Source organism: Protopterus annectens, chromosome 8.part0, assembly GCF_019279795.1.
Source record: "Protopterus annectens isolate FY-2018-M chromosome 8.part0, PAN1.0, whole genome shotgun sequence".
Lineage (NCBI taxonomy): Eukaryota > Metazoa > Chordata > Ceratodontiformes > Protopteridae > Protopterus > Protopterus annectens.
Window position 1 is genome coordinate 1,991,687,076 of NC_056741.1, and position 12,063 is coordinate 1,991,699,138.

At 44.1% G+C, this 12,063-nt stretch overlaps 1 protein-coding gene across 3 annotated transcripts in view; it reads left to right on the top strand.

Annotated features, from left to right (window-relative positions):
* LOC122809794 (BTG3 associated nuclear protein) overlaps positions 1-12,063 on the top strand; it is a 1,260,844-nt gene that overhangs the window by 504,652 nt on the left and 744,129 nt on the right. For all 3 annotated transcript variants that reach the window (XM_044081537.1, XM_044081535.1, XM_044081536.1), the window contains exon 7: positions 148-387. In XM_044081537.1, coding sequence (XP_043937472.1) covers positions 148-387 — 240 coding nt within the window. The remainder of the gene's footprint in view (positions 1-147; positions 388-12,063) is intronic.

Below are 12,063 nucleotides of genomic sequence, written 5' to 3' on the forward strand. Positions count from 1 at the left end.
CTGTAGTTTACTAGGTTAAGTGCTAAAAGCAAACTATTTTTCTTCAGTATGACAGTAAGCTTCAGTTTCTTTATTGAAAAACTACTATTGTTTGTATAGCATTTGAAATGTTGCTCATATTCTGCTTGTTTTCTTAATCTTTTGCAGAGGACTTCCCAAGTGGCACATGGCTTGGGGATGAGAATAACCCAGAAATGCGAGTTCGCTGCCCTATTACCCCTGCAGATATGATACATATCAGTACTAACTGCAGAACAGCTGAGAAGATGGCACTAACCCTCTTGGATTATCTTTTTCATCGAGAAGTTCAAGCAGTTTCCAACCTATCTGGACAGGGGAAGCATGGAAAGAAGCAGCTTGACCCTCTTATGATCTATGGTATTAGATGTAAGTACTTATCTGATAATTTAGTGTTGGCCAAGTCTTTAAGGGGCTGTCTACAATGAGAAAAACTCTTGGATTCTTAAAAATCTCAGACTTCTACTTGTAGAGCATGTGTGCACCCTGACATATCAAGGTCATTAAAAAGCGAAGAACAAAAATGCTTACCTGTTATTTTATTAAAGCCTGTCTTTATTTCTGATTGTCTTCATCTAATTTTAGTTGCTATTTAACACGGAGATTTGTTTGTTTCATATTTACTGATGTAAGCAAACACCACATACGAGGAAGACTGAATACCATTTTAGATGTGGGAAAAATGTTGGACATCTTCCTCTGCTTGCTTAAACAACTGCTATCTGAAATGTTTCAATGGAGAGTTCCTCATTCAGTCTGTGGTGACTTCCAGAAAAAACAGTTTATACCTGCATCCATAATCTGCAGAGTGCTTGTTTTGTTATATCTTCAGGAGGAGGTTGGGAATTTGTTTTCACACAGCTAGACAACAGTGGAAAGCAGAAGCATGGCCTTTATTTAATAGTTAGATCACCTTCTCTCCTCATTTGGTTCCTCAATGTGCTACAGATGTTCATTGAGCAGTGCTGCATTAATAGAAGGTATTTTTTCCAGAAATGGTGATTCTCCAGCTTTAACTAGATTGGTTAAGTGTCAGAAATTTCTATAAGTATTGTGCTCCCTTGCATTTGTGATGACGAAGCTATAACTCGTGTTTTAAAGGGATCACTTGGTATTTTGTGGTACCCTGTTATTTAGCTCTCAAAATTGGTATTTTCTGAAAAGTGTTGAAAATTGGAGAGGTATACATACACTGGTCCATTGTTTTGTTTCTAATTATTGCAGGAGGTGCTCTGTCTTACTGAAAATGGCATAGCTGTGACATTAATGCTGCCTGCCACTCTCTTGTATATTATTTTTTGCAGCATATGTAGTCTTATTTGAACTTACAGTAACATACTTTTTTGAGTGACTACTTGGTACAAATGAGTATAGCATGAGTCCTCATATCTGTTAAGGTTCTGTGGGGTGGCAGTAGGGATGTATTGAAAGTTATAGTGAAATATTTATGTGGGTCGCCAAGTAGTCCTGATTAGTATCAATATGTATGGTAAAGGAGAGAGCTGTAATGCACACTATTGCTGTAGCAGTATGGTGCCAGTGAACTGAAGTCTCATTATATTGTCAGATGCCTGTCTGTAATCTAAAGGTGAATTCCATTTTACATTTCAGTTTATATATCTTTACTTGGCTATTATTTGCTTCTGATTATTTTGGATCTCTGTGGTTGAAGATATGTGACTGAAGTTCCATGACCAGCGGGACTTCACTCAGCAATAAGCCCACCCTTCCTCTTTTCTCACAATGCCGTGTTTTTCAGGACCCTTCTGCAGATCTTTTCAACTGCATGTCAAGTCACCTTGCTTTAGAGAATGACTCTAAGCTTCCACTTTTGAAATCTCCTTGTATTGTGTTTTTTTTTTCCCTGTTCTCACTATTTTATTTCTGTAGCTTGTAAGAATGTTCATTTTTGATCCTTTTTTGAGAATTGGAGCTGTCCCCCTCCCCGATTTAGCACCATTTTTCATAATTTGTCATGCAGCTCTTTCTGTCTTCGTGCATTTTTGTGTGCTCCACTTCCCCCTATCAGCCATGTCAATGCATTCCTCCATCCTGAGTATTCCCTAGTGAGGATGAGTGCTGGAAAAGGGAGGCCTTCATAGAAGTAGCTTCACAGCGGTTTTTACCCTTGCTGGCATTTTGTCAGTGAGGGTCTATTACTGGTAGGCTTAACCCCTACTGTTGGGGGGGGGGGACAATTGACCTGTGTCACTGGGGCTGTTATGGACTTCTGATGAGAGCTACTGCCTAAGCAGCTTGATAGGTGAACACCCATCTCTTTGGATGACTTCTTTCAGTGCCACCTGCCCTCCTCCAGTGGATTAAGACATTGGATGTTTCCAAATGCCCCCTCCCTGGATCGGCATGCCCACCCACCCCTGCCAGCACATCAAGTTTGCAAGTAGCTAATTAATCTCTGTTCACTTGGGTTGCAGATTGGGCTTTAACCCTCTACACCTTTGGAGTTCACCACACTTCCCTTTTTTGACTAATTGTCATAGCTTTTTTTACTCCAGTTAATAGTGCATGTTGTTTACTGCTGCCTTCAGTTTTATAAAGCAAGTTTAGATTCTTGCCTTTCTGTGCAGTCATATTAACATTTGATGTTATTTAGTCTAATCTCGCCTACATTCTTACCCGTGGGTTTGGAGCCGAACCTCAGCTCCGACTCGGCCATACTCTAGCTCAAAGTCTTTCAGTTGGCTAGGCTAATTGGTATCCCATGCTGCACTGCTCCCTTTCCCCAGATCTCGTTTGCTGCTCGTAAAGCTCAGATGTGGTCTCGCTCTTGGCTGTGGCTAAGTATAAATTTTTATCTTCTTGACTAAATTTTTGACTAAAAATTTGATCCAAAAGCTATTTTCATAGCTAGCTGTGTGTGTTGTTGCTTTGTGGAAGTGTTTTTTGTATGGCCTTTGTGGCATTTGTCTACTTTTTGTCTGGTATCCCATCAGCTATCTCCCAACGGGCTAGGCCCGTTTTAGTTAGAGGACCTAGTCCTCCCTTGGTTATCTGTTTTCCCCTTCTATGCTCATTTTTGTTTGTTTACCTACCCCCTCCGGGCTAGGACCATTTAAATTAGAGGACCTAGTCCTTTCCCTTGTTTTTCTGTCAGGACCGTTTGAGGTCCTTGTGTAGTTTCTGTAGTTATTAGTTTACTTCCCGCGCTTGTTGCTGGTGTCTTTTACTGTTGTGTTGTGCTAGTATCCTGCCGACCATGTCTAAGGATGCAAAAGAACATAAGCCTTCGGGCTTTAAGAAATGTAGTAAATGTGGGTACAAGATGTCCATTACTGATGGGCACTCTGTGTGTGTTTATTGTCTGGGGGCTATACACCTTCAGGAGTCTTGTGCTTTCTGTCACGCATTCAGACCTCGTGTTCTTCAAGAAAGGAAGAACAAACTAATTCTGAAGGGACTACTGAAACCCTCTTTCGAGGAAGATTTAGAGAGGTTTTCTAGTGCTAAGTCCTCTCCCTCTAAAAGAGACAAAACATCTAAAGCAAAAGAACAATCTCCGGCTCCGTCTGTGTTATCGGAGCCTTCGGAGGAAGTTACTAAGTCTACTGTGGCATCCTCGGCTCCACTGTCTTCGGCGCCGAAGGAAGCTTGTCAACCAACAGAATTTACATCAGCTCCCAGCCTGTTGGAGCTGGTCCCCAGATTTTAGACAGGTTTCTCCTCCTCGTAGGTCTCCTTCAGAGAGGAGGTCTAGATCTCCTACCTTGTCCTCTAGGTCCACCAGGACACACTCTGATGTGGATGTGGATAGAGTGGTATAGAGACTGCTTCAATCACCGGTGCTGGCTAAATTGCTTTCGGCTCCAACCCACTCTGCTCCGGAGCCCATCACCCATCCATCGTCGATACCTCCTCCTTCGAGCAAATCTCTACCTTCGGAGCCAGAGTGGTCAGCGCCATTTGATGCTTCTAGGTCGGCTCCGACCCCATCGGCTCTGTCCACGGGATCCAGGACTCATGGTTCCTCGGTCGGACCCGAGGGGGAGGTCTCGGGATGCTTTTCGGCTCCTAGCCTTCCTCTCGGTGCTTCAGCTCAGGTGAGCCTAACCCTTGCTTTGGCTTTGGACCTTGTCCCTTCTGCTCCGAAGTCTTCCACGGTTGGTCGATCCTCTGAGCCGGGGGGACCAGCTTTGGAGGTCATGATGAGCGTGCTGGCCAGGTCCTCAGCTGCATCATATACAGCACTGACACACTACCCCCTCCAGCTCCAGTATCAGTCTCTGATCGCCCTCTATCCTTGGACAGTGGAGACCCAAGGCCTCAGGATACCTCCATGAGTGGTCCCCAAATTTCTGAGGGCCCCCCAGAGTTTTTGCCTGAGGAGCCACCCAGAAAAAGAACTTGCAAGAGGAAGCACATGGACTCCCAGGAAGAGTCTCTCACATCGGACACTGACCTCAAGGAATTAGAGGGGTCCCCCAAGTCGTCCTCTGAGGATATCTCTTTCTCTGACATCCTAGAGATCTTGAAACAGAGAGGCGACTGGCCCTCTAAACCCCCCTCTGAGGAGGAGTTGGTGTTCATGAAGGCCTTTGGGGCTCAGCCCTCCACCTCCTGGGTCTCTCCACCCTTCGATGAACTCCTGGATCTAGTTTATCGGAGGGTGTGGGAAACCCCTGACACTGTGAAACCAGTTCCCAGGAGACCCAACAAATTACTGTCTGCCCCCCCTGACAAAGAGTTTCTCACGAAGGGCGTCCCAGTAGATGCCATGGTGGTGGCAGCGGCCACCAAGAAGGAACTGGCTGAGACTTCATCTACCGTCCATCCCCCTAACAAGGAGCCCAGGACCATGACCGGTATGGGAAGCGTATGTTTTCTTCAGTGGCCTTTACACTGCGGTCGCTGAATTACTTGTCACATTTTACACGGCTCCAAAGCGATCTCCTGAAAGAGCTGGGAGATGCTCTGCAGGGTAACGTTTCTGACACAGTGGCTCAGAAAGTCAACGCTCAGATGTCTACCCTAAATTCTATTGCTAACTCCTCCATGAGGCTGATCTCTTACGCAACCGAAGGAGCGAGTAGGGCAGCGAGTTCCGGAGTTTCTCTCAGAAGGCACTCCTGGATGCGCCTCTGTAATTTCGCGGAGGCCTTCAAGTCTACATTCACCAACACCCCATTTGATGATTCCTCGTTGTTCGGAAACAAGGTGAAAGACACTCTCACTAAGTGTGAACAAGAAGGAAAAACTCTGTCTGCCGTGGGAGTCCGTTTTTCCATGCCTTCTAGACCTTATCCCAAGGTCCAGAAGAGTGGGAAAATGTGGCTGAAGAAATCGCAGAGGTTTTCTCATGATGTACAAAGTGATTCCCCCTCCAGAGGCAGGGTGGAGTTAGTAACTCAGGTAGACGCCACCCTAGAGACAGAGGAGGCCCGCGTAACCAGGGAGACCGTGATTCCTTCCATGGTTCTCCCAACCAGCGCTCCTGATGGGAGGCCCGACTGCGCGTTTCCGGAGCCAGTCGGGGCTCGCATTTCATTATACCCAGAAGCCTGGCAAGACATCACCCAGGACCAGTGGGTATTAAAAATAATTTCCGGAGGATATCACATTCCCTTCTCTTCTCCACCCCACCGATCAAAAGAATCCCAGATGTTCCACCCAATCAAAGTGATTCCGCAGCTTCAGAGGTTATAAAGCTGCTAGAAAAAGGAGCCATCCAGCATGCCCCCTCAGACCAGATCGGATTAGGGACTTACTCCAGATTCTTTTTGGTGCCGAATGGAACAGGGGACCTGAGACCCATCTTGGATCTCAGCCGCTTGAACCTCCACGTGAAGAAGTCCAAGTTCCGAATGGTCACATTGCAATCTATTCTCCTATTGTTGCTAAACAAAGTGTGGATGTGCTCCATCGATCTCAAGGATGCTTACTACCACATAAAGATGGACAGGGCACCAGAAGTCATCTACGCTTCCGGCTGGGAGCCACTCATTTTCAGTTTTGTGCCCTGCCCTTTGGTCTCACCACAGCCCCCAGGGTGTTCACCAAATGTATGGCAGTGGTGACGGCTCACTTGTGACATCAGGGATTCCAAGAGTTTCCGTAACTGGACGACTGGCTCCTTTCTGCCACCACCAGGCATCTGCTACTTCAGACCATTATCAAGCTGTGTCAACAATTGGTTATCACTCTAAACTGGGAAAAGTCTGCCTTGTTGCCCTCGCAGCATGTCACCTTTATAGGCGCAAATTTAAACACTGTGCTCATGAGGACGTTTTTACCACAAGAAAGGATTCAAGTTTTGCAACAAGTATACGCGTTGCTCCCTCAAAAAAGAGTGAAAACAAAAACGGTTTTCAAATTGTTCGGGACTATGGCTGCAACAAATATGCTGCTTCCTCTTGCGAGGCTTCATATGAAGGCTCCTTCAGTGGATGCTCTTCGCCCAGTGGTCGCTACAGCATCTTCCGCTTTCTCATCTCATAATGATGACAGACAGGTGCAAGCAAGATCTACGCTGGTGGCTTCACTCCAGCAACCTCAATGCAGGAAAACCCTTCGCCCCATCCCCTCCTGTTGCCACAGTGACCACGGATGCCTCCCAGATGGGGTGGGGGGCATTATCTTGGCAGGACGGCCCAAGGCACGTGGCAGGAACACAAGATGCATCTGCATATCAATATCTTGGAGATGAGAGCAGTGCTACTAGCGTTGCAAGCACTTCAGAGCTTTCTTCCTCTTGGGACAATTGCGGTCCAGTCAGACAATTTGTCGGTGGTATGGTATCTGAACAAACAGGGAGGAATCAAGTCATATCCCCTTTGCAGAGAGGCCGTTCGAGTGTGGCAGTGGGCAGTGTCTTCCCAACGTTTTCTTGTAGCAACACACATTCCGGGGAAGTCCAACGTGATTGCCGACAGGTTGAGCAGAGCTATTCTGATGCCTCACAAGTGGTCCCTGACCAGTCAAGTTGTGGAGCAGATTTTCCGCAGATGGGGTCAGTCTTGCTGTGATCTATTTGCCAGTCCCCTCAATACCAAGTGCAGCAGCTACTTCACCCTTATCCTCCCTCCGGGGGAGTCACCCGGGGACTCTCTAGTTCACGATTGGCCCTCCGGTCTACTTTATACCTTCCCTCCTATTCCTCTTTTGACAAAGGTTATTCAGAAAGCACAATTCTTGGGAAGCAGAATAATTCTGATAGCTCCACACTGGCCTCGTCAAATTTGGTTCCCCCTTCTCCATCCCTATCTCATGGATGCCCCCTGGATTCTGGACCCACAGCCAGATCTTCTGACTCATATGTCAGGGCAGTTCCATCCTTCTCTTCACACCCTCCGGTTGACAGCCTGGCTACTCCACTTCCATCACTAGTCATGCTTCATAATTTTCCTCCGGAAGTGATTCATATTCTATCTTCTTCCAATAAGCCTTTGACTAGAAAGATTTATTCTAGTAAATGGAAAAGATTCTCCATGTGGGCTCAGGTGAGACAAATTGATCCTTATACAGCTCCAGTTTCTTCAGTTCTGCAGTTTCTCTCCATGCTGTTCAATCTGGGGTCAGCAGCCGAGACCATTAAAGTACAGTTGGCCGCTATTTCCACTTTTCACATCGCTAATGATCCCAGCCTAATGTCGCATAGACTATGTAAGGCATTCTTGAAAGGCACTATGCTGCTTCACCCTCCAGTCTTCGACCCAGTCATGCCTTGGGATCTAACTTTTGTGCTACAATGTCTCACCACTTCCCCCTTTGAGCCTGCAGCTATTTGTGAACTAAAATTTTTGACTTGAAAAACTATCTTTTTGGTAGCGATCACTTCAGCTAGAAGTGTCTCAGAGCTCCAAGCTTTGTCTATCAGACCACCTTACTTGATTTTTCACAGGGACAGGGTTTCTCTCAGACAAAACCCTTCCTTTATGCCAAAGGTGGCTTCGGTTAGTAATCTCAACCAATCCATTGAACTGCCCGTATTTTTTCCAGAGTTCTCTAATAGGGCAGAATTTAAATTTCACCAACTGGATGTTCACAGGCAGTTGTGTTTTTATCTGCATAGAACGAGGGATCTTAGAAAATTGGATCAGATATTTGTCTCATTTTCAGAAAATAAGATTGGGTCTCCTGTTTCCAAAGTGACCTTGTCTAGATGGATCTCTAGTTGTATTTCCTTCATTTCTGCCTCAGGTGGTAAGGATTTACCATTTAGAGTGAAGGCTCATTCTACCCGATCTATGTCTACCTCTACAGCATTTCAGGCCAGGATGTCTATGGATGATATTTGTGGTGCGGCTACATGGGCATCTGCTCACACCTTTATTACTCACTACAAATTGGATTTGGTATCCAGAGGCAGATCTTCCTTTGGTTCCACAGTGCTCAGGAGTATTTTCCACTGAGCCTCCCAGGGTTCAGGTGCTAGGGACACTGTCCCACGGGTAAGAATGTAGGCGAGATTGGACTACATAACATCAAGAAGTTATGTACGCACCATAATGTTCGATGTATGTAGTCCATCTCGCCTCACATTCTTACTTACCCTCCCGCCTTCCCCCATCCCGGAGGACCTAGAGGTCAGTTCTGGTTTCAGTACTCCTTTTATTATTGGAATGTTGTTTCTTTCTCTATGTGTTATGTGTATGGGGGGAGAGTGATAGAGTGATTGAGCTTGCAGCAAACAAGATGTGGGGAAAGGGAGCAGTGCAGCATGAGATACCTCTTAGCCCAGACAGTTGAAAGACTTTGAGCCGAGCTGGAGCTGAGGTTCGGCTCCGAACCCACGAGTAAGAATGTGAGGTGAGATGGACTACATACATCGAACGTTATGGTGAGTACATAACTTCTTGTTTATAATTTTGAATGCTCATTTTCCTTGATATGTTTCTGTCAGACTTGTTGCTATTTGATTTCCTTGAATGATATAGACAAAAAGGTAGGCAAAGAATATGTGGAGCTGTGGTTCTGCTACAAGATAAGTATGAAAAATATAACAGATGCTTGGGGAGGTGCACTTCACTGAGTTGGTGAAATATCACTTCACTGAGTTTTTTATCTGGAATAATAGATGTTCATCATATTGATCACTGCTACAGTAACCTTAGCTATATGGGTTCTATCCCTCCAAGGATATAACAGTTGGCCAGCTTCCAAAGCTTCAGGGCACCTTCCAGACATCCAAACTGTCAGGCCTCTCGAGCTGTGCTGACTAAAAGACAAATTTAGGTTTTAAGTCCTTCAGATCTTTACTGCTGCTCAAGACTACGTTCCTCTGAGGCTTTTGAAGATTTACTAGTGGTTTGTGGTATTCCTTTGCTGGGCAGATGAGTTCCCTTTGGGGAAAAAACTTTGGTTTTCTTATTTGTGTTGATTTTTTATCACTTTCCTGTTAATAAAAGTTATTTTAAAGCTAGGAGTGTTGTGTTTTAATGGATTGTCACCATTCATCTTTTACCCTGGACCCCTCTGGTGTAGCACCTACAGCCACTATGGACCAGGTGTAAGCTACATCTTCTGCAACGGGTGGGGTCCCCTCAGTTTGCAAGGGAGAACCACTCTTGTCAGTTTGCAAGGGAGAGCCACTCTCGTTGGTCCTGGAAGAGGGAACAGGGAGAGTATGCTATACCCATCCCCTTGGGAGGTGCTTTTGCCATTAATAAAATGGTTGACCCCATTTTTCATGTCAAAAAGAAAGAAAACCCAAGCATGTGTCTACTCCTACTCAAATTTATTTGGATAGGAGTTGTTTACTGAGTCTGGTTCATGGTTTATTTCGGGCTGTTGATTCTTCTTGTAAAGTAATTTCTGGTAAAAGAAAGAGGGATACCTCCTTTCTTGAAGAAATTCAAGATGCCGAATCTCAACTGGAAGATGGCAGAGATGGATGCAGTTTATTTTTTCATCAAATTTCTGATTCAGACTCAGAGTAGAGCTCACTTTCTGATTCTCCCTGTGGGGGTTTCTCTTTCTGTATAACTGCTGTTAGAATGTGTCAGTGTTTTCAGTGGGAGAATACTGAGGTTTCTCAGTCCCTCAGAAAATGCTGAGATGTTAGAGAAGGATTTTCAAGGTTCTACACCAATTCCCTGTGTTTTGTTGGTTTTAGAGGATGTGTGCATTACTGCCCACAGTTTTCTTGATAGTCACCTGTCTCTAAAAAGACAGAATATTCTATAAAGTTCCTCAGTCTTTTAATTTTTTATACACTATTCCCAGTCCTGACCCAGCAGCTATAGCTGTAGTTGATCCCACTGATGCTAAATATGTAGTCATTCCAAAAAAAAATCCTACTCTTTCTGATAATGATGGGAAATTGGTATGGGAAAAATTGTTTACATCTGCAACTTTGATTTTCAGAATTTTGAATTGTTGGGCTCATGTGTTAAAGTTTATTCTGATTATTGTGAAATATGAGGATGTTTTAACTGCAGTTTCTTATTGTGAAGAAAAATTTGCTTTAAATAACCTAGTTTCTTCTGTTGCACAGCTCATTGTTTACAGTATATGTATGAGTCTGTTGACACTTCTTCCAGGACTTTGGCCACTGGTACTGTTTTAAGGAGGCTTGCATGGCTGCATTCTCAGAACCTCTCAGATAATGTTAAAATGAAATTTTAAATTCACCTTTGGAGAGAGATTTAATGTTTGGTTATTCTGCTGCAGATGTGATGAAAAAATGTGATGGGAATCTTTAAGATTTTTCAATCCTCCATTTCCAAATTTTCAAGGGATTTTCTATCTCCTCATGCAGTTTTGACACGAAGCAGAATAAACAGTTTCAACAAAATACAGGTAAACAGACTTTTAAGAAAAATTGTAAGGGGGTTCCAAAAAGACATCTTGAACCTCGCAAAAACCAAGGAAAGTCCAACAAGACTGACTTACTGTTCAAGAGACTTTGTGTGACCCCCTGTTTAACTGATACCTTTTTTTCTTCCAGAAAGTCTGAATATCCATTTTTCTCTGGCAACAGATAGATTCAGACAAACAGGTTCTGAGAGTCATTCATCAAGGTTACAGAAGGCAGTGGGAGGAAATTCCTTCTTTCTAGGGGTCATTCCTCATCATTCAGATCAGAGACTTTTGTTTCCACTAGTTCATCATCATATGCTGTTCCAGGGAGTAATAGAACCATTTCCTTTTTCCCAGGTGGGGAAGGATTTTTGTTTCCCAGGTGGGGAAGGATTTTTGTTCAAGAATGCTCCTAGTGGTAAAGAAATAAAAATGCGTGGGGACCATTTCTGGATCTTTCTTCCTAAACCTGTTTGTGATAGTGCCCATATTCAAAACTATATAATTTCACAACCTTCTATCCCTCCTTCCTCTTTCACATTTCCTGGTATCACAAGACTTAAAAGATGCCTGTCATCACAACCAAATTCATCCAAATTTCAGATGTTTCTTAAGGTTTTGTATCTCTGGATCACTTTATCAGTTATGTGTCTTACCCTTTGGACTGTCTACTGCACCAGTATTGTTCACAAAGTGTCTAGCTCCAGTTGTGCCAATTGCAGGCTGAAGATTATATACATTTTTATCTTTGCAGAGTCTTTTTCAAGTGTCAGGAATCTCTCTGTCCTAGGTGAGAGATCTCTTACACAAACTGTGATTTTAAAATAACATTCAAAAGTCTTTCATGACTCCTCCACACAGGATTATATTCCTGGGATGTCAACTGGACACCTCAGTTCAAAAATCTTTTCTTCCACAGGAAAAAAAAATAGATCTAGATCTTTTTCTAAGGTTTTCTATTCAGACTTCAGTCTCTGCGAGGGAATGCCAAAGGAATTTGGGTCTTATGGTATCTGTGATTCTCATGACACTCCTGGCAAGACTCCACATGAGAAAGATGCATTAATACCCTTTATCTTTTCAAATCCCAATGCTGGGGTTTGTCAGAAGAGAAATTATTGGGTGGAGAGAATGGATATCTGTAAATCCAGGTCTCCCCTTCTCCATCACTGCTCCAAGGCAGTCCATCACAGATGCCCGGGATATTACTTGGGGAGCAGTTTCAGGAGGAATAAAAGTGCAGGGAGTGTGAGACACCAAGGACATAAACCTCCACATAAATATCAAGGA